This window comes from Mustela putorius, unplaced genomic scaffold (genome assembly GCF_011764305.1).
Source record: "Mustela putorius furo isolate JIRA1106 unplaced genomic scaffold, ASM1176430v1.1 tig00000129_pilon_pilon_pilon, whole genome shotgun sequence".
NCBI lineage: Eukaryota > Metazoa > Chordata > Mammalia > Carnivora > Mustelidae > Mustela > Mustela putorius.
Genome location: NW_025421290.1, coordinates 42,573,709 through 42,593,240, shown reverse-complemented (window position 1 = coordinate 42,593,240; position 19,532 = coordinate 42,573,709). Strand labels below are relative to the sequence as shown.

The following is a 19,532-nucleotide window of genomic DNA, read 5'->3' as shown; positions in this document are numbered from 1 at the left end:
CCTGCGCCCGCCCGCGCCGGCCGCGTGTTGACTTCCGCTTCCGGATGGTACTTCCCAGACTCTCGCTGTTGAAGCTCAGCGGTCGTCATGGAGTTGTCGGGCGAGTACGTCGGGCTGGATGGGCAGCCGCAGCTGCTGCGGGTGCCCTGTGAGACGCCGGACGACGCGGACCCTTTCCAGGGCCTGCTGTCTGGTGTGGCCCAGATGAGAGAGCTGGTGATCGAGCTCTTCGGCCCCCTGGTACAGCAGGCAGCGCCAGACCAGGAGGCGGCGGCTCCAGAAGAGGCCATGGACGGTGAGCCCTGAGAAGGTGCTGGAGCGACAGGAGGGCGGGGCAGGGGAGCCCGGGGAGAGTGGCCGACTTGGAGAAAGCCTCGAGGGAAGAAGAATCCAACTAAAAATTGTTATCGTGTTATCTGGGCTGCTTCTACTTAAGCGTTTTCGCGACTCTTTCCATTTATGCCAAAGCGGGGAGGTGGTGGGGGGGGACCCATGCTGAGTGCCTAGTACCCTGCCAGGCGCTGGGCTGTGCTCTTGGAAAAGAATGAATGAGGTGAATGCCGCTCAGTTCCTGGCCTTGTGGAACTCTCAGGCTGGTGGGGTTAGACAAGCAAACACTTACTACAGACTAGAAGTATGACCCCAGGGCCCTCAGTAAACACTGCACGCTCAGAGGACCCAGGAAGGCTTCAGAAAAGGGGCATGACTTTAGGGTTGGGGGTTGAAGGATGAAAATGAGCATTCCCCGGGTTGAAATTACAAACATGTTAGGGAGACTGCCATCTATCGCAGAATCGGTTATGAAGACGTCAGTTTAAGGAGCTCTAACTCCCAGGGACTCCTTTCCCCTATCCCATTTTAGAAGGCACAGTTTGAAAGGAGAAATGTGAAATTCAGGTGAATACAGAAAAAGGTAAGGTACATTTTCTGCCCTGAGCTGAAGAACCCAAGAATTAAATTCTTGAATCAGGACTTAACACCTCTGAAGAGGGGCTTAAACTGTACTGTACTTTTTTTTTTTTTCCCATCTTGACAGTTACAGATAATGTGAACTCAGACCATTATACTGAGTGCAGACAATAGATTGGTGCCATGAATACGTTAATTGGGTGTTGCCACCTACCTTAAAAGTGAAGTCCTGTTTCTTGGCTCCAGAAGTACTTCTCTAATCTGTTGAAAGTGTTGTCATTGGATTATAGCTAGAGCCATTTCTTAAAATACTGGAAAAATAGCCGCCACCTATTCCATTAATGGCAGGTCTGTAGTGTCTTTGTATTGGAGAACATGTTTTTGTATATTAAATGAAGACCCCATAAAGCTTAGGTTTGAATTTCCTTTGTTAAAAGTAATAGAGATTGAAATGGTGCATTTTTGTGTTATAGGAATTCTATCTCAACAAATGTCCAAAATTTAAAAATTATTAACAATTACTAAAGAAAAGTGTTAGAACTCTAAAAAGTACTAAGTAGTGAAATTGGGTTACAAATAATCCAGTTATCAAATATGCAAAGGATCTGAATAGACATTTCTCCAGATGAAATATACAAATGGTCAGTAAGCTCATGAAAAGATGTTCAGCGTCACTGGCCATCAGAAAAATGCTAACGAAGACCACAATAAAAAACCCATCATGCTTACTAGGATGGCTGTAATCAGAAAGAACAATAACAAGTGCTGGCTAGGTTGTGAAGAAATTGGAGGCCTTATACATTGCTGGTGGAAATATGAAATGTTATACCTTCTTTGGAAAACAGTTCGGCAGTTCCTCAAATAGTTAAACATAAAGTTATATGACCCAGAAATTCCACTCATTCCATTCCTAGTTCTGCACAAAGAGAACTGGAAACACATTCACATGAAAGCATATTCATGAATGTTCGTAGCAGCACTGTTTTATAATAACTAGAAATTGGAAACAGCACAGAAGTCCATCACCTGATGTGGATAAACAAAATGTGGTGTATCCATCAGTGGAGTACTGTTCAACAATAAAAAGGAAGTACCAATAAACACTACAGTGTGAATGAACTTTAAAAATATGTTGAGTGAAGAGAGGCAGACAAAAAGGCCACATATTTTATAATTCCATTTATATGAAATGTCCAGAATAGAGAAATCTATGGAAGTAGAAAGTGGATTAGAGGTGGCCAATGGCTAACGGGAATGGAAAGTGGTTGTTAATGGGTGTGAGATTTCTTTCTGGGATGATGAAAATGTTCTAGAATTAAATAGTGGTGACAGTTGGTCAACCTAGGGAATATACAACAAATCAAGAAATTGTACACCTTAAAATTTAAAATCTATCATCACTTTTTTTGGAGATACAATTCATATACCTTAAAGTGAATTTTATGGTCTATGAATTTTATCTCCCAAAAAAAGTGATAAGAAATATTTCAAACACCAAAATTCTTGAAATCTTTTTAACCATACATACTTTAATCTGTTATATGCATGATTTTATTAACCCTTAAAGTTGAAATATCATTATCAACCATTTTAGCAGTCTCTTTCTTTGAACCACCAAACATATTGTCATACAACAAATATTTATTTTAAAAGGTGATGATGAAGATGATGCAGAAGATGAAAATAACACTGATAACAGAACTAACTCAGATGGACCATCTGCAAAACGGCCCAAACCACCATCTTAACAGTAGCTTTTATGAAATTTTAAAGGCTGCTACTATATCTGAATTACCCCACAGTGACATTTAGGAAAGACTTGAGCTCTAATTTGGAAAAGCATTTGTTTTATTCCCCTAGGACAACTTTGTCAAAGAAAAAAAGTTTCTTCTGTTTCCAGCAAAGAAAGATACAATAAATGTTTAGAAATGAATCTGCTTTCTTGAATGAGAAGTAAATTTCAGACCATGGAAATAAAATAGAACACTTAATGATGTATAAAATCCTCTTCTAAGTTGGCAACTGAATTTTTATTGTTTTCTGCTTTTTAAACAACCATTGAATGAAATTGTGTGATGTCTACATCTTTTGGCTTCTGCTTGTTATAAAAAATACATGTCAGTTCTTGGACAATAACATTTGAAAGAACCATGTGATACGAGCAAGTGGTGAAAATTGGATATTAAATTTAAGAACGGTAGTTCTGTGTAAGAAGAAGGAAAATGGGAAAAGAAGTACTGAAGGAGTGAGATGAGCTCTTGAGAGAGACCCAAGGAAACCTAGAATCCCCACTCACACCCAATATTCAGACCTCCAGAGATGATATCATTCAACAAATATATATTTAACTTGTACCTGAAGAGAGCTAAGTTGGGTGTGATTTTATGCTGTAACATGTTATGTACATAAACACAGATGTAAGTCTTTAACTTAAACAATCTGTATTGACTATAACATAAGGTATTTCTCATCCTGTATCCATGCTTTGATTTTGCTTACTGAAGTACGATTGAATCCTTTAAAATACATATATATTCCTAAAATGTGTGTGTGTGTTCCTTTGTGCTTGTCGGTGGGACGAAGACATTTTGTATTTAATGTGCATGTTTCCTGATTCATTTATGTAGCTAAAATGCAAAGAAATCAAGTAGCATGCATATAAGGAAATACAAATAGTTACAGAATCTTAGAAGTAACCTTACAGGGGTGCCTGGGTGGCTCAGTGGGTTAAGCCCTCTGCCTTCAGCTCAGGTCATGATCCCAGGGTCTTGGGATGGAGGCCCACATCTGGCTCTCTGCTTGGCAGGGAGCCTGCTCCCCGCAACCGCCCCCACCCCGCCTGCTTGTGATCTCTGGCAAATAAATAAATAAAATCTTAAAAAAAAAAAAGTAACCTTATATATTATATGATTTATTTCTGAAATGAATTGAATCTTAGAATAGGTGTTTGTCAGGCACCTGGGTGGCTCAGTCATTAAGCGTCTGTCTTCGGCTCAGTTCATGATTCCATGGTCGTGGAATCAAGCCTGGCATCAGGCTCCCTGCTCGGAGGGAAGCCTACCTCTCCCTCTCTCACTCCCCTGCTTGTGTTCCCTCTCTCACTGTGTCTCTCTCTGTCAAACAAATAAAATTTAAAATGAAAAACCTTGGGGCGCCTGGGTGGCTCAGTCGTTAAGCATCTGCCTTCGGCTTGGGTCATGATCCCAGGGTTCTGAGATCAAGCCCTGCATCAGGCTCTCTGCTCTGCAGGAGGCCTGCTTCTCCCTCTCCCACTCCCCATGCTTGTGTTCCCTCTCTCCCTGTGTCTCTCCCTGTCAAATAAATAAAATCTAAAAAAAGAAAAAAAACTTTTAAAAAATTACAAAAAAAAAAGATTACCAAAGTACTTTCCCAGTTACACATACTGAAGTCTATAGCTTAGAAGGTACATGCTATTAAGGAAACTGAATTTAGATACCTTTTAATATTTCAATATCTTTTTTTTTAAGATTTTATTTATTTATTTGACAGAGATCACAAGTAGGCAGAGAGACAGGCAGGGGCATGGGGAAGCAGTCTCCCCACTGAGCAGAGAGCCCAATGCAGGACTCAATCCCAGGACCCTGGGATCATGACCTGAGCTGAAGGCAGAGGCTCTAACCTGCTGAGCCACCCAGGTACCCCTTCATATCTTTAAAGTATTGTTTCACTTGGAACATCAGCCTTCCACTTAAGCCCATTTATGTAACCAAAGCAATACCAAATAGGGGGGGAAAAAAGGCAGCTAGAAAAGGACAAAGAGGGAAAAGGTATTTTGTATTTTCAGCACAAATAAGAATTACTGCCTTTTATAGATCTCATATGTACCAATCAGAGGGACCAGAGAAGTGGGCAAAGGAAGGGAATGGCAGGAACATAAGAAATCCACATGGCTTTTAATTGAAAAAAGGTGCTATTTCAAATAAAATCAAAGCCACAATGTAATACCATTTTTTACTTTTCAGACTAAAAGATCAAAAGTTTTGATGCAGGGGCACTGGGTGGCTCAGTGGGTTAAGCCGCTGCCTTCGGCTCAGGTCATGATCTCGGGGTCCCGGGATCGAGTCCCGCATCGGGCTCTCTGCTCAGCAAGGAGCCTGCTTCCTCCTCTCTCTCTGCCTGCCTCTCTGCCTACTTGTGATCTCTCTCTGTCAAATAAATAAATAAAATCTATAAAAAAAAAAAAAGTTTTGATGCAATACTGAACTGGAAAGGATGTGAGGGGTATACAATCCTGATGGTGAGAGTGTGATTTGATACAAGCTCTTTGAAAGCCAAGTGGGCACTTCTGTCAAAATGTTAGAGGTATTGTTCTTTGACTGAACAATTTCATTTATAGAAATGAATCCAGTGATAATAGCACACACGTGCACAGATCTATTTACAGCACTATTCATTGTAGCTTCATCCTTAGTAATAAGACTGTAAAGAACCTAAATGCCCACTTGCAGACTCTGGTTAAAATAAAAACAGAACCTAAATGTCCATTCTCAAGATGCTAGTCAATTAAATAAAAATAGAATATTAATATAATAATTTTGCATGACCATTTAAAAAGACCAAAGTGTAGCTCTGTGTATTAAAGAGCAATCTCTAGGATGTGCTGGTAAATGAAAACTAGTAAATGAAAACAGCGTGTAGAATGCTACTCATGGAGGATATTGGCTAGATACACATTGGGTATCTAAAAGGTTAGCCAGGGGTATGGGTGGCTCAGTGGTTAAGCCTCTGCCTTTGGCTCAGGTCATGATCTCAGGGTCCTGGGATTGAGCCCCACATCAGGCTCTCTGCTCAGCCTGCTTCCCCCTCTCTCTCTCTCTGCCTGCCTCTCTGACTACTTGTAATCTCTGTAAAATAAATAAATAACCAGAAATCTGCTGAGCAGAGGGGGTTGGGTTGGGAATAACAGAGAGACTTTTCACTGTACACTCTTGTTCTCTTTGCATTTTAATTAGCAATAATCACGCCACAGATAAACCTCATTGGCTATGATACTGCCACTGCGCAAAGCTTCTCTTTGCATTTTAAAGAAACATATTTTGTATTTTTCTACACAAATACAGAAAAAGTTACTGTTCTTCAAAAGTTATTGAAACTGTCAAATGATCTTTTAATTTTTTTATTTTATTTTTTATTTTTAAAAGATTTTATTTGTTTATTTGACAGAGATCACAAGTAGGCAGAGAGAGAGGAGAAGCAGGCTCCCTGCTGAGCAGAGAGCCCCATGCGGGGCTTGATCCCCAAACCCTGAGACCACGCATCACCTGAGCTGAAGGCAGAGCTTAACCCACCGAGCCACCCAGGCACCCCGATTTTGTTTTTTTTAAGTAAGCTCTATGCCCAACGATCCAGCGTCACATGTTCTACTGACTGAGCCAGCCAGGCACCTCAATTTTTAATTTGAAAAAATTATACTTTAAATTTAGTAAGGGTAGACCAGCCATATTAACAGTTTAATACATTTCTCATGTAAGTAATTCAGGGCAAAAATTAACTAATCTAGGGTACCTGGGTGGCTCAGTGGGTTAAAGCCTCTGCCTTCAGCTCAGGTCATGAACCCAGGGTCCTGGGATCAAGCCCCACATTGGGCTCTCTGCTCAGCAGGGAGCCTGCTTCCCCCTCTCTCTCTGCCTGCCTCTCTGCCTACTTGTGAACTCTGTCAAATAAATAAATAAAATCTTTAAAAAAAAAAAGGAAATGAATGGGACGCCTGGGTGGCTCAGTTGGTTAAGCAGCTGCCTTCGGCTCAGGTCATGATCCCAGCGTCCTGGGATCGAGTCCCATATCCGGCTCCTTGCTCCGCAGGGAGCCTGCTTCTCCGTCTGACTCTGCCTTCCACTCTGTCTGCCTGTGCTCGCTCTCACTCACTCTCTCTGACAAATAAATAAAATCTTAAAAAAAAAAAAAAAAAAGGAAATGAAAATAAAATTAACTAATCTAGACTTAAAAACCAAAACAAAGGGATGCCTGGGAGGCTCAGTCAGTTAAGTGTCTGACTCTTGATTCTGGCTCAGGTCATGATCTCAGGGTCATGAGATTGAGTTCCAAGTCAGGCTCTGGGCTGGGCATGAAGCCTGCTTACGAATCTCTCTCGGGGGCATTTGGGTGGCTCAGTGGGTTAAGGCCTCTGCCTTTGCCTCAAGTCGTGATCCCAGGATCCTGGGATTGAGCCCTGTATGGGGCTCTCTGCTCACCAGGGAGCCTGCTTTCCCCCTGCCTGCCTCTCTGCCTACTTGTGATCTCTGTCAAATAAGTAAAATCTTTAAAAAAAAAAAAAAAAAAAAAGAATCTCTCTCTTCCTGTCCCTCTCAAAAAAGGAAAGAATAAAAAATCAGGGCACCTGGGTGGCTCAGTCGAACAGCTGACTCTTGATTTGGGTCAGGTCATGAACTCAGGGTCATGGGATGAGCCCTGTGTTGGGCTTCACGCTCAGTGCAGAGTCTGCTTAAGATTCTCCCTCTCCCTTGGCCCCCTCCACCTGTGCATGCACACACTCTCTCTCTTTCAAATAAATAATCTTTTAAAAATCTTTAGAATTCTTTTTGAAAAAATCTTTTAAGAATCTTAAAAAAAGGGGCGCCTGGGTGGCTCAGTGGTTTAAGCCGATGCCTTCGGCTCAGGTCATGATCTCAGGGTCCTGGGATCGGGTCCCGCATCAGGCTCTCTGCTCGGCGGAGAGCCTGCTTCCCTCTCTCTTTCTCTGCCTGCCTCTCCATCTACTTGTGATTTCTCTCTGTCAAATAAATAAATAAAATCTTTAAAAAAAAAAAAAAGAATCTTAAAAAAAGAAAATTTAAAAAAATCCAGGAACATCTGGATGGCTCAGTTGGTTGAGCATCTGTCTTTGGCTCAGGTCATGATCCCAGGATAGATCCAGCCCTGCATCAGGCTCCCTGCTCAGTGGGGAGCCTGCTTCTCCCTGTCCCTCTGACTGCTGCTGTGCCCACTTGTGCACATGTTCACTCTCTCTCTGTCAAATAAATAAAATCTTTTAAATAAATAAAATAAAAATCCACATTTCCCCTCTGACTACTACTTTGTCAGAAAAGGGAGCAGAACATGACTTCTATAGAGGTAAGGAAAGTGCACTAATATGAGGTAGGACACCGTTTAAAAAAAAAAAAAAAAAAGGTGGGGCGCCTGGGGGGCTCAGTGGGTTGAGGCCTCTGCCTTCGGCTCAGGTCATGATCCCAGGGTCCTGGGATCGAGCCCCACATCGGGCTCTCTGCTCAGCAGGGAGCCTGCTTCCTCCTCTCTCTCTCTCTGCCTGCCTCTCTGCCTACTTGTGATCTCTGTCTGCCAAATAAAATCTTTAAAAAGAAAAAAAAGAGGTTTTTCTAAAACCGATATGCCTAGTTTTAACCTTGAAAAAGATGCCCTCTTGCCAGTGCATTATTCTCAAAGTATAAAATGAATTTTATAGTGTTGCCCTAACTCTTCCAGTTCTCAGGTGACCTTTGGGATCAGAATTGCTCTATTTAAAGACATGTCCCAGGGAACAGTGAATACTAGAATGTAAGCTTCTATTTAAAAAGTAGCAGCTCACATTGGGGCAGCAACAAGGCCATCGGGGTACAATTTTAAATAGAAATTAACTCCAATGCAAAAAGAAAAACAGAAATTTACTCCAGTGCCACAAATTCTGCTGGAAATGGAACTAACTTCTCAAAACACATTATGATTTTAAGTGAGCCATTTATGGGGCCAAGATACTGCCTTAAACTCCAGAGTGCCCCAGTGGTGGGCTGTAGCTCTAAGAGGTCGGCATGACACTTGATGATTCAGAAAACTGTTATCTTCATGATTGTAACTTGAGAATTGCTCAAGACTCTAATCTCACCACCTCAAACCTTGTTTGTAAGTGTGGTTTATGTTTTTGGGTTTTTTTTTTTTTTCCTGCATGAATAAGGAACATCCCTAGACAACCAACATCATAGCTGCTGGCAAAAATAAATGGACTCCATTTAAATCTTGGCCTCAGAAAGACTATATCACTACGTGCTGAAACCTGAGAAAGCTTAACCACTAAACTTATCTTGAACATGTGACAGATGGGACTTTGCACTTAGTAGAAAATGTTAACTTTAACCTTTATGTTCTCTGGAGAGCAAACCAGATTGCTCTGCAGTCTAATGAACGAGGTATTCGATGGCAGTAAAAATCAATTATTACTCATGTAATAAATAATTATGAGCACCTACTGTGTGCTAGGCACTGTTCTAGGCACAGGGTATACAAACAAGAGCGAAGAGACAAAATCCCTGCCCTCATGGAGTTAGACAAAATGTGTAACGTGTCATGTGATGTTAAGTGCGTGGAGAAAAACAGGGAAGGAGGATGCTTAATTTTAAACAGGCTGGTCAGAGGCAGCCTCATAAGGCTGACAACTGAGCAAAGGGTTGAAGACAGTGATAGAGCCTTGGCCAGGGCTGAGCAACCAGACAGAACATACAGAGTGCATAAGCCCTGAAATAGGTTTTTCTGGTACATTCTAGAATCAGCAGGAAGATCGGTGAGGCTAGAGTGGGATGAGGGGTGGACAGAATAGTAGAAAATGGTCAAGAGCCAGTTATTTAGGACTTTGCAAGCCATGTTAAGAACTTTTGAGTTTTATTTTCAGTAGGGAAGCTATAGGAGGGGTTTTGAGAAGTAACATTTTAAAAGAATCTCTTGCCACTTGTTCGATAGACTTAGAGGGGACTTGAGCAGATTTTGGTGCGGAGAGAAATGAAGAGCTTGGTTTTGGACAGGTTAAATCTCAGATGCCTGGTAAGACATCTTAGTAAATGCCAAACAGGCAGTTGGATATCCAAGTGTGGAGCTCAGGAGATATGCAAGGTAGTAATATAAATTTGGGCACTTGAAGCCATAAACCAGGATAGGATGACCAAGGGGATTGAGTATAGAGATGAGAACTGGAGGATGTCAACATTCAGAAACTGGGCAGAGCCCCAGGGAGGAGCCAGCAAAGGAGACAGGAACAGTTGAAGAGGAAGAAGGCAAACCAGGGAGGAGTCTAGAACTGGAGTAAAATCGGGTAGCTGCTAGCCACATGTGGCTGTACTAATTAAAATTTAAAATTCAGTTCCTCAGTCACATTAGCCACATCTCAAGGGCTCATTTCATGCAGCTAGTAGCTACTGATTTGGACAATACAGATATAAAACAGTTCCATCATCACTAAAGCTCTATTGGACAGCAGTGATCCAGAAACCAACTGAAGAAAATATCTCAAGGACAAGGGGTGAGTCTTGACCATTGGGTGATGTGTAAGTGACCAGTGACCTCTTGACAACAGGAAAGTTTTGGTAGAGTGGGAGGCAAAACCCTGATATAATAATCTGGTTCAGAATAATCTGGAAGGGAGGAACTGGAGCCAAAAATACACCTTGTTCCTGAACTTGGCCTCTGGCAGGCAGCCGCCTACAGTCTACTCTGTATGATCATGTCCACACTTGACAACGCCCCTGGAGTGGAGGGCCTGATAGGCCCCTCATGGGACTCCCAGTGCTGCTTGCCCAGATCATCTCAAGCTGCCATAGGAACAGCTCAGTTGGTTAAGTGTCTGACTCTTGATTTCAGCTCAAGTCATGATCTCAGGCGAGATCAGGCCCATCAGGCTCAGTGTGGAGTCTGCTTGAGATTCTCTCTCCCTCTCCGTTGCCCCCCACTTTTAAAAAATAAAATTAAAAAACTGGTGGCATCTTTAAAACTAGAAAAGTAATATAGTGACTAAAGCTCCAAGAATTACATGTTTCTCCAATTTAATTATCTATTCTCTATCCTGGCACATTCAAAAACAATAAAATATCTGGCATATTTCCATGAAAAACACACAACAGGTTTTACTTCATTTCAGATGTGGTTGCAAATAAGGTGACTTATTAAGCAACTAGGGGGAAGAATTAAGCAACTAGGGGATATTAACTTTTTATTTCTGGAAGCAGATACTCAATTATGAATTCTGGGATGCTTGTCCTTTCCCTAAAATCCCTGAAGCACTTCCTATATTTCCATGTATCCAATCCTGTACTTACTGCTTACTGTACTGATGTAAATATCAAGATACAGGTTTCCTCTCCATCAGCTTAACCTCCTCCTCAACCTAATCACTGGATTAATTTCACCTTTCCCTCTACAAAGAATGCTTGGATCTATTAGAAATTTTTTAAAAGATTTTATTTATTTATTTGACACAGAGGGAGAGTGAGCACAAGCAGGGGTAGTGACAGGCAGAGGGAGAAGGAGAAGCAGGCTCCCTGAAAAGCGGGGAGCCTGAAGTGTGACTTAATCCCAGTACCCTGGGATCATGACCTGAGCCGAAGGCAGGCGCTTAACTGGCTGAGCCACCCAGGTGCCCTGCTTTGAACTATCAAATAGCCACAGACAAAACAGGAATAACTCACAACTTGGGTAATTAATTCCTAAATAATCAAAAACATTAATCCTGCAATCTGTAATTTAGTAATTACATTTGGAAGTACTGAATTACTCCCACTCTATTTTAATACTTCTACTACCAAGGCAATCTGCTCTTGAAAGATAGAGATAGATCAAGCACTTTCTAAATCACCAAATACTAAAATCTGAAATATAAAAGATAAAGTCAGGGCGCCTGTGTGGCTCAATGGGTTAAAGCCTCTGGCTTCGGCTCAGGTCATGATCCCAGGGTCCTGGGATCGAGCCCAGCTCATCGAACTCTCTGCTCGGCAGGGAGCCTGCTTCCTCCTCTCTCTCTGCCTGCCTCTCTGCCTACTTGTAATCTCTGTCAAATAAAATAAATAAATTCTTAAAAAAAAAAATCAGGGGCACCTGGGTGGCTCAGTGGGCTAAAGCCTCTGCCTTCCGCTCAGGTCATGATCCCAGCGTCCTGGGATCGAGCCCCGCATCGGGCTCTCTGCTCAGCAAGGAGCCTGCTTCCCCCTCTCTTTCTGCTTGCCTCTCTGCCTACTGTGATCTCTGTCAAATAAATAAATAAAATCTTTAAAAAAAAAAAAAAATCAGGTCATGATCCCAGGGTTCTGGGATCGAGCCCAGCATCAGGATCTCTGCTCAGCAGGGAGCCTGCTTCCCCACGGCCGCCCTCCACCCCTCCAGCCTACCTCTGCCTACTTGTGATCTCTGTCAAATAAATAAATAAATAATAAAAGATAAAGTCTACTTTAATGAATAAGAATTACTACTTTATAAGACAAGTGATAGACTCACAAACCTTGCATTATATCAACCATTTATGAAATTTTAAAAATTGAAATAATTTTCTTAAATCAATCATTTTCAAACTACCACTGCCTCATAACTAATCAAATCAAATCAGAAACTGCTCAGTGATTCTCCTCAAATTATCCTTTCTTCTGCAAAGCAGTAGAACGAGGTGATAGGGCCGGGGGATCTGAAGCCAGACATCCTGAGTTCAAATCCTGGCTTTTCCACGTCCTTGCTGTGTGACCACGGGCAAGTTATTAATTCCTGTGCTTCCTCTTCTGCAAAATGGCACTAGTACCAGCGCGTACCTGCCTCATAGCCTGTTGTGAAGAAAGATGGAAATCACTCAGAAAACAATGATGGCACTATGCATACTACTAGTTAAGTACTCAAAAGATGCCAAGTGATTTGGTTATCTGACCCTCACAGAAACGGGTATTTCAAGCTGCTAACTACTGTGGACAGTCCGAGCATTGTATCAAAAACTGTAGCATTTCAGTCACCAGACCTCTGGAAGAAGTAAAGGGAAAGTGAGATCAGTTACCTGGAGAAGGTTACCTGGAGATTACCTGCTGCTTTTGAGTTACAGAGGTACCTGCTCTTTCAAGTAAAGCTTGCTGTGGAATGTTCAGCCTTCCATTCTAGCCAAGTCAGACTTGAACGCTGAGGTTGTTAGAACACTTTTAGGTTGTCAGTAGCTCAGACGAGAAAAAACTTTCAATAATGCCATTTCCATCCTTTGGCAGGGCCCAGCAGACAGCACCGTGAAACATGTCATTTGTGAAAAGCACTGCAGGTCGGTGGTTAGGATAAAGGCATCATACCTCTCGCTCTGCTGCTTCCCAGGTGTGTGACCTGAACAAGCAAGTTACTTTACTTCGCTACCTCAGTGGCTTTATCTGTAAAATCTGGATAACTGTTTTCTTAGGGTTGTTGAGAGGATTAAATGAGTTAATTCTGTCAACCTCTTAGAACAGAGCCCAAAAGAAAAAGCACCAAAAAAGATTATGATTATTTAAATCTATCAGTGTAAAACACTGCCTTGGTACTAATGACACAACTACATAAAAATACATCTTGATCCCGCCCAGAAAAAAAAAAAAAGGAAAAAAAAATCCTAAAATCTGATATTTCCATGTTTTAGTTCTTTGTATTGGTACCAGACATGAGGTAGTAAGTACAAATGCAAAGGAAGAAGCACACAGATCACATCTTCATGCAAATCACCTGTTGCCTGAAGACCTGAAGACTGGACCTTAGGCCAGAAAAGAAAATCAGAAGGATGACAACTGGTAGTATTTTAGAAGGGTGTCACACATCTGACAGGGACCAGACTAAATATTTCCACTGAACACCTTGTTTCCATCCTCTATGTGTTAAGATTTCTCAACTTTCAAACATTTAGTTTCTTCCCAAGTAATCTTTTAAAAACTAGTAGCATTAATAACACTGATAATGCTGACAGCATTACCAAAAGGAAGCACAAATTTTACTTATCAAGACAGCCATCACCTCAGTAATTTTATACCAATTTCTCACAAACTGGTAGCAAGCAAGCAGAAATAGTTGGCTTAGTTACAACACGCTGAATTGGTGTTTTAGTTTGAAGAATTCTAAAGCAAGCCAAGTTAATTGTATAAAATTTAAACTTTATGACCATGTTTGGACCTCTTTACATTAAGCACAATGGAAATGTTCATACTCATTTTTTTCCCCAAAGGAAAAATTTATGAATCATCACTATGTTGCACAGTAGAATAAAAATGGGAGTTCAGGTACTTATTCAAGTTTCTAAAGAATGCAAATAACAGACACGATTTTACTTCCAAAATCTGAAGTCATCAACATGATTTTGTAGTACTGTATCTCAGGCTTCAACTTAAAAATTCATTATTATTCAGATAAAGATAGCCCCCTAGTCACACTTTTTAGAAAGCCTCTGCCCCACCACAACTTCCTGAGATCTGTGAAGAAACTGCAGTCTTGTGACCAGGCTCCATACGGTAGTGGCAGTTTTGTAACTGTAAGGAAAAAATGGTGACCGATTCTACGTATCAATCAGTTGTAGTCTGCTGATCTGATTAGAAGCCTTGACAAATGCCTGGTGGCGATTGCAAATGACTGCCAAGCATATGGGGATAATGCAGTAGCCCACCGTTTTGGGGTCAGCTCTTGTACAAGAATAAAGGAACAAAAACATCTGTAAATAAGGTATCAGAAAAATAACTGTCCAAAACCAAAAAGGCAGGGAGAGTAACCGAGCTTTCAAGGAGTGTGTCCATGTGGTTCCTTCAAGGGGCTCTTCTGGGTGCTGCTGAATGTGTTCCAAGGCCAGCCTGTTGTAAGTCTCATTGATTTCAAAAACATAGTAAAACGCTCCTGCACTTGCTAACAAATACAATCCCACTCCAATCCATCCCATCCTCTGACGGAAGTTCATCATTCTCCATGCTCTGTGCCTTCAAATTAAAAAAAAAAAAAGAAAAAAGAAAAGAAAAAAAAAGTTAGGGTCTAGTAATGCTGTCATCGCAACGACTCCCCATTAGTGCATTTAAGGTTTGAAATTATTAAATTCACATTTCCTAAGAAATGTAAACAATGCACAGCTTGTTGCTTTATGTAATAGTTAAGAGAAAGTAAAGTTTCAGCATATACTGAAAGTGCTTTTTATGTAAGTCCCACAGAATTAATCAATCTCTGTATCCGGCTTAAATAGGTCCAGCACACCTTCCCTTGAGAAACTGGAATTAAACTGGTTTTCTAAGGAACACTTCACCATTATGGTCCAAATAGTTTCTGCCTTCACAGTACTGTTTTGGACGTGAACACTAGATTCTACAAGTCAAACCGATGTCGGAGCCCCCACGTTAAGACAGTAACTCTTAAACACTTACAGTGGTCCCGAAAATCTTCCTGTTCCCACGGCAAGCGTTAAAGAGTCACTCAGTTCTGAATATTCGGGTGGTTTTGGCATTTCAGAGAAAGCCACCATAAGAGAAATCCCCGGGGTCACCGGCTGGGAGAAATGGGAGCGCCGCCAGCCTGGAGCACAAGCTAATTGTGATTAAGCACAGCGTGACAGCGGCCAGTCACGCGGCGGCCCGGCCCCTGTCGCTGCGGCCGGAGTCCCAGCCGGTGTCACCCGGGCCGGGCCGGGAGGCTCCCCAGCACCCCCACCCCGGGCCTCCCCGGCAGCCGGCCCCGCCCCCCGCCGCGCTGCAGCGCCGGGCGACCCCGACCAGGGCTGCGCGGGCGGCGCCGGGCCCGGGCCTCTCCGCCTCGCGGCGCCGGGAGCCCAGAGCGGGGCAGCGGCCACCGGCCGAGCCTGCAGAGACCGGCAGCTCCCGGATCTCACCTTCCTGTCCCGTTTGGCCCGCCCGCCCGCCGTCCCGGATGCAGCCACGGTCGGGACTTCCGGCTTGGGCCGGAAGCGCGCGCCCTCCGCCCCGTCGCGACGCCGGGCCGCCTCCCAGCGCGCGCCCGGGCTCCGCTCTGGCGGGGACGGGGGCTGGGGTTGCGGCCGCGCGGGCCCCGGCGCTTCCCTTCACGTGGGCGGCGGTCCGGGCATCTTCGGGGCCGCTCGGCCCGGCCACCGGTGCCTCGCGGCGGTCAGTGGCGCGGCTGCGACGGCGCGGGCCGCCATCCCCCGGTGGCGCCGAGTGCTGGAGAGGCCGGCCTCCCGCGGCGCCGGCGACGGTCCGGGGCGCGGACACTGCAGAGCGGCGAGGGGCGCGCGAGGCCGCGGAGAGGGTGAGACGCGGCTTGTCGCAGTGGGGCGGGCCGGGAGGTCGTCCTCAGGTGCGGGGCTGGCGTCACTGACCTCTGCCGCTAACGCAGCTGCTTTGTGCTCGCAGGCCTCGGGTCGGGACGTTGCCGGCGCTCCGCGGGGGTGCCGCGGGGAAACGCCGTGCCTCGCGGCGGCGTCCGTGCCCCGGCCGGACTCGAATGTCAATCCGTTGTTCGGGGCACCATGACGCTGAGGCTCTTGGAAGACTGGTGCCGGGGGATGGATGTGGACCCTCGGAGAGCGGTGTTGGTTGCCGGCATCCCCCCGACCTGCACGGTGGCGGAGATCGAGGAGGCTCTGCGGGCCGGTTTGGCGCCCTTGGGCGAGTGCAGACTGCTCGGGAGAATGTTCCGGCGGGATGAGAACAGGAATGTGGCCTTAGTGGGACTGACTGAGGAGACGTCTCATGCTGTGGTCCCTAAGGAGATACCTGGAAAGGGGGGTGTCTGGAGAGTGATCTTTAAGCCCCCAGGCCTGGATAATGAATTGTTAAGCAGATTAAATGAATTCTTAGAGGGAGAGGGCACAAGGCTGGGGGAGCTGACCAGAGCCCGTGCATATGGAAACGACCCTTCTGACCTAGGCCAGAACATGATCCCAGAGGTGCAGGCCCCTATGTTGGCCCGGGCCTTAGAGGAGGCTCTTCAGCCTGTTCTGCAGTACCTGAAATACAAAAAGCTGAGAGTGTTCTCGGGCAGTAACCCTCCAGAGCCAGGAGAAGAAGAATTCGAATCCTGGCTGTTTCATACTACTGAGATGATGAAGACATGGCGGGTGTCGGATATGGAGAAAAGGCGGCGATTGCTAGAGAGCCTTAGAGGCCCAGCATTTGATGTTATTCGCGTCCTCAAGACAGACAATCCCTTCATTACCGTCGCTGAATGCCTGCAGGCTCTTGAGCAGGTATTTGGGGTGATTGATAATCCTAGGGAATTGCAGATCAAGTATCTGACCACTTACCAGAAGGATGAAGAGAAATTGTCTGCTTACGTGCTAAGGTTGGAGCCTTTATTACAGAAGCTGGTGGAGAGAGGAGTAATTGAGAAGGATGTTGTGAATCAGGCCCGCCTAGACCAAATCTTAGCTGGAGCCGTGTGCAGAACCCTTCGCAGGAAGCTGGCCCTGCCGCAGGGTGGCCCAGCCCCTGGCTTACTGCAGCTGCTGGAGCTGATAAAGGAGGAAGAGGCAGCTGAGGAGGAGGAGGCCCTTCTCCAAGAAGGGCATTTGTCCTGAGTCTTAGGCAACCGGGAAGGGAGAGCTGGCAGCAAGCAGAGCATGAAGGTAGAACAGTGCGTGTCCTCATGATAGACGTTGATCAGTCCCTTCCTTGCGCGGCCAAGGAGCTCATTCTGTACAGTTCTCTGTCTAAATCCTTTGTCATTTCTGGGCCTGTTTCGTGTCTCCCAAAGGTGTCCTAGACTAGGAAGAATGTAGTTCTGCACTAGTATTTATGAATATAGATTTACTCCTGTGAATTTATCATACAAAATTGTACAGAGGGCCCGTCGCTATGTATGCATGTGCTCTCAGAGATGTTAGCTTATGTAGTGTGCAAGGGTAGCGTGTCTGGTGTGATGATGTATCAGAGGTAGTTTTTAGGTGTGTATTGCCCTATGTTTATTATGAAGATACAAGCAGTGGCTAAGATACTAAGTTATTTTCCGTCTGAATCACAATTCTCTTGATTCTGTACAGTCCAAATCAGGCAGGATCAAATGCTGAGGTTGATAAGTTTGCAGCTGTCACTTCTAACCCTGGATTTCTGATACATGTCATCAGAACATCTGGTTCTGAATGTCATTTTAATAGGTGTTATAAAATGATGTATGTGAACTTATAAAATAAAGGAATGCTGATACAATGACCTTTTTAAGATGTTTTATTTATATCAAGATTCCAAGAGAGATTTCATTTGAACAAAGAATTCCAAAAGCATAAATCTGAAAAACACTGAGGTTACACAATCTTAGTCCCTTGGCTATTTTCCTCTTAGGGCCCAGTGGGTAGAAAGTAGTTTTTTTCTTTTTCTTTTTCTCTTTTCTTTTCTTTTCTCCTTCCTTCCTTCCTTCCTTCCTTCCTTCCTTCCTTCCTTCCTGATTTATTTATTTTTGAGAGAGAGCAAGAGTGAGCAGGGGAGAGAGAGAGAAGAGAATCTCAAGCAGTCAGCTCACTGAGCACAGAGCCCAATGTGGGGCTCAGTCGAACAACCCTGAGATCATGACCTGAGCCAAAACCAAGAGTCAAATGCTCAACTGACTGAGCCATCCAGGTGTCCCTGGGGAGTAGTTTTCTCAGTGAGGTTGCTAGAGGGATCTTCAACTGATGTACGAGGGAAGGAAACAAGATCAAACACAAATTAGGGCAAAGAGTATTCCAAATGGATCAGCATGTCAAATTTGGAGAGTGAAAGGGAAGAAATAAAGGTACTATGCTTCTCCGTGATAGACTGGACTAAATTAAAGTTTCCTCATGTGCTTTCTTGTTGAATTCTCTTAAAAATCCTCCAATATAGGAAAATCCAGTTTCTCACTTGTGGAAATGGGCACAGAGAAGTTTAAAAATACTTGCTCAAGGGGGTACCTGGGTGACTCAGTCTGTTAAGCATCTGCCTGCAGCTCACATCATGTTCCCAACACCCTGGGAACAAGTCTCACACTGGGCTCCTTGCTCTGCAGGGAGCCTGATTCACCCTCTGCCCAAAGCTCCCCTTGCTTGTGTGCACCCTCTCTCTGACAAATAAATAATAACTTAAGAAAATACTTGCCCAGGGCAAAACAACTAGTAAGTGGCGGGTCCAGAATTCTGTCCTCTGCCCTCCTGCAAGGCCTATATGCTTTCCATTGCCAAGAAAGAGAAGCAGTCATAAGAGTATGAGGACCCAACAGCCTTACAAGGGAAACATGGCAGGTGTTAACCACATTTCATATATGTCTCATATGCATTAGTGTAGAGTGTGTTGTTCTGAATCATTACTGCCAGCTAGACATGAGAAGTGGGGAGTATGAGAACCTGTAAGACCTAGGGGCATCCAGGAGGGCAGGCCTGGGTTAGTGACTTGGTCCCTAAAAAAATAGTGTGAAGAAAGTTTGAAAATTGCTGAAAAGCAGAAAAAAGTCTTCCTCATTGATAAAAACACCCCGAAGGACCAAATTTACAACTGTAGACTGTACAGTTAAATTCAGGTTAAAATGCATGCATGGAGGTCTCTCCAGAGTTCATAATAACAGCTGACATCCAACACTTGCCGTGGGCACTGCTGAACACATTTAGCCAAACAATACTGAGAGCTAAGGTAACTTGCCCGGGTTTTCCCAGCTAAGAAGTGGCAGGGTCAGGATTTATACTCCGGGCATGTATTTCCAGAGTCCTTGTCTATGCCGCCAGGTTAAATTCTCACAGAAACCTGTAAGACATACTGTCATTTCCCTGTTTTACAGATGAGAAGCTTCAGGCCTTGCCGGGGCAAGGGCACATAGTCTGATTCCAGAGAGCTCTTCTTGAGGTGTTCTGACACCATCTGGTCAACACTATAGAACTGTCCAAGATGGCAGTTATGTTTATGAAATCATATGCAGTAGTATGTTCTTTAATAGCCTGTGTTCTGGGAGGGAGA

General features: G+C 44.1%; 3 protein-coding genes and 1 pseudogene across 5 annotated transcripts; 2 read left to right on the top strand and 2 right to left on the bottom strand.

Annotated features, from left to right (window-relative positions):
* Positions 1-18: 18 nt before the first annotated feature.
* GON7 (GON7 subunit of KEOPS complex) lies at positions 19-3,452 on the top strand. 2 transcript variants are annotated; one of them, XM_004754790.3, is made up of 2 exons: positions 19-295; positions 2,563-3,452. In XM_004754790.3, the coding sequence occupies exons 1-2, from the start codon at positions 88-90 to the stop codon at positions 2,655-2,657; spliced, it is 303 nt and encodes a 100-aa protein (XP_004754847.1). In that variant the 5' UTR covers positions 19-87; the 3' UTR covers positions 2,658-3,452. The 2 variants fall into 2 exon arrangements, 1 of the variants encoding a protein (XP_004754847.1); XR_006604634.1 differs by having other exon boundaries at positions 152-310; positions 2,563-2,698.
* A 2,309-nt stretch (positions 3,453-5,761) lies between these two features.
* Positions 5,762-5,939, bottom strand: LOC123390611 (annotated as a pseudogene).
* A 7,323-nt stretch (positions 5,940-13,262) lies between these two features.
* Positions 13,263-15,574, bottom strand: TMEM251 (transmembrane protein 251). Of its 2 annotated transcripts, none has more exons than XM_045073014.1 (2): positions 15,488-15,574; positions 13,263-14,591 (listed from the first exon to the last, which is right to left on the bottom strand). In XM_045073014.1, exon 2 carries the CDS (start codon positions 14,573-14,575, stop codon positions 14,180-14,182), a length of 396 nt encoding a protein of 131 aa, XP_044928949.1. In that variant the 5' UTR covers positions 14,576-14,591; positions 15,488-15,574; the 3' UTR covers positions 13,263-14,179. The 2 variants fall into 2 exon arrangements, with proteins under 2 accessions (XP_044928949.1, XP_004754849.1); XM_004754792.3 differs by lacking the exon at positions 15,488-15,574 and adding an exon at positions 15,027-15,481.
* Positions 15,575-15,623: 49 nt separating this feature from the next.
* On the top strand, positions 15,624-17,780 carry MOAP1 (modulator of apoptosis 1). The gene is made up of 2 exons (XM_004754794.2): positions 15,624-15,882; positions 15,987-17,780. The coding sequence occupies exon 2, from the start codon at positions 16,103-16,105 to the stop codon at positions 17,150-17,152; it is 1,050 nt and encodes a 349-aa protein (XP_004754851.1). The 5' UTR covers positions 15,624-15,882; positions 15,987-16,102; the 3' UTR covers positions 17,153-17,780.
* Positions 17,781-19,532: the final 1,752 nt, after the last annotated feature.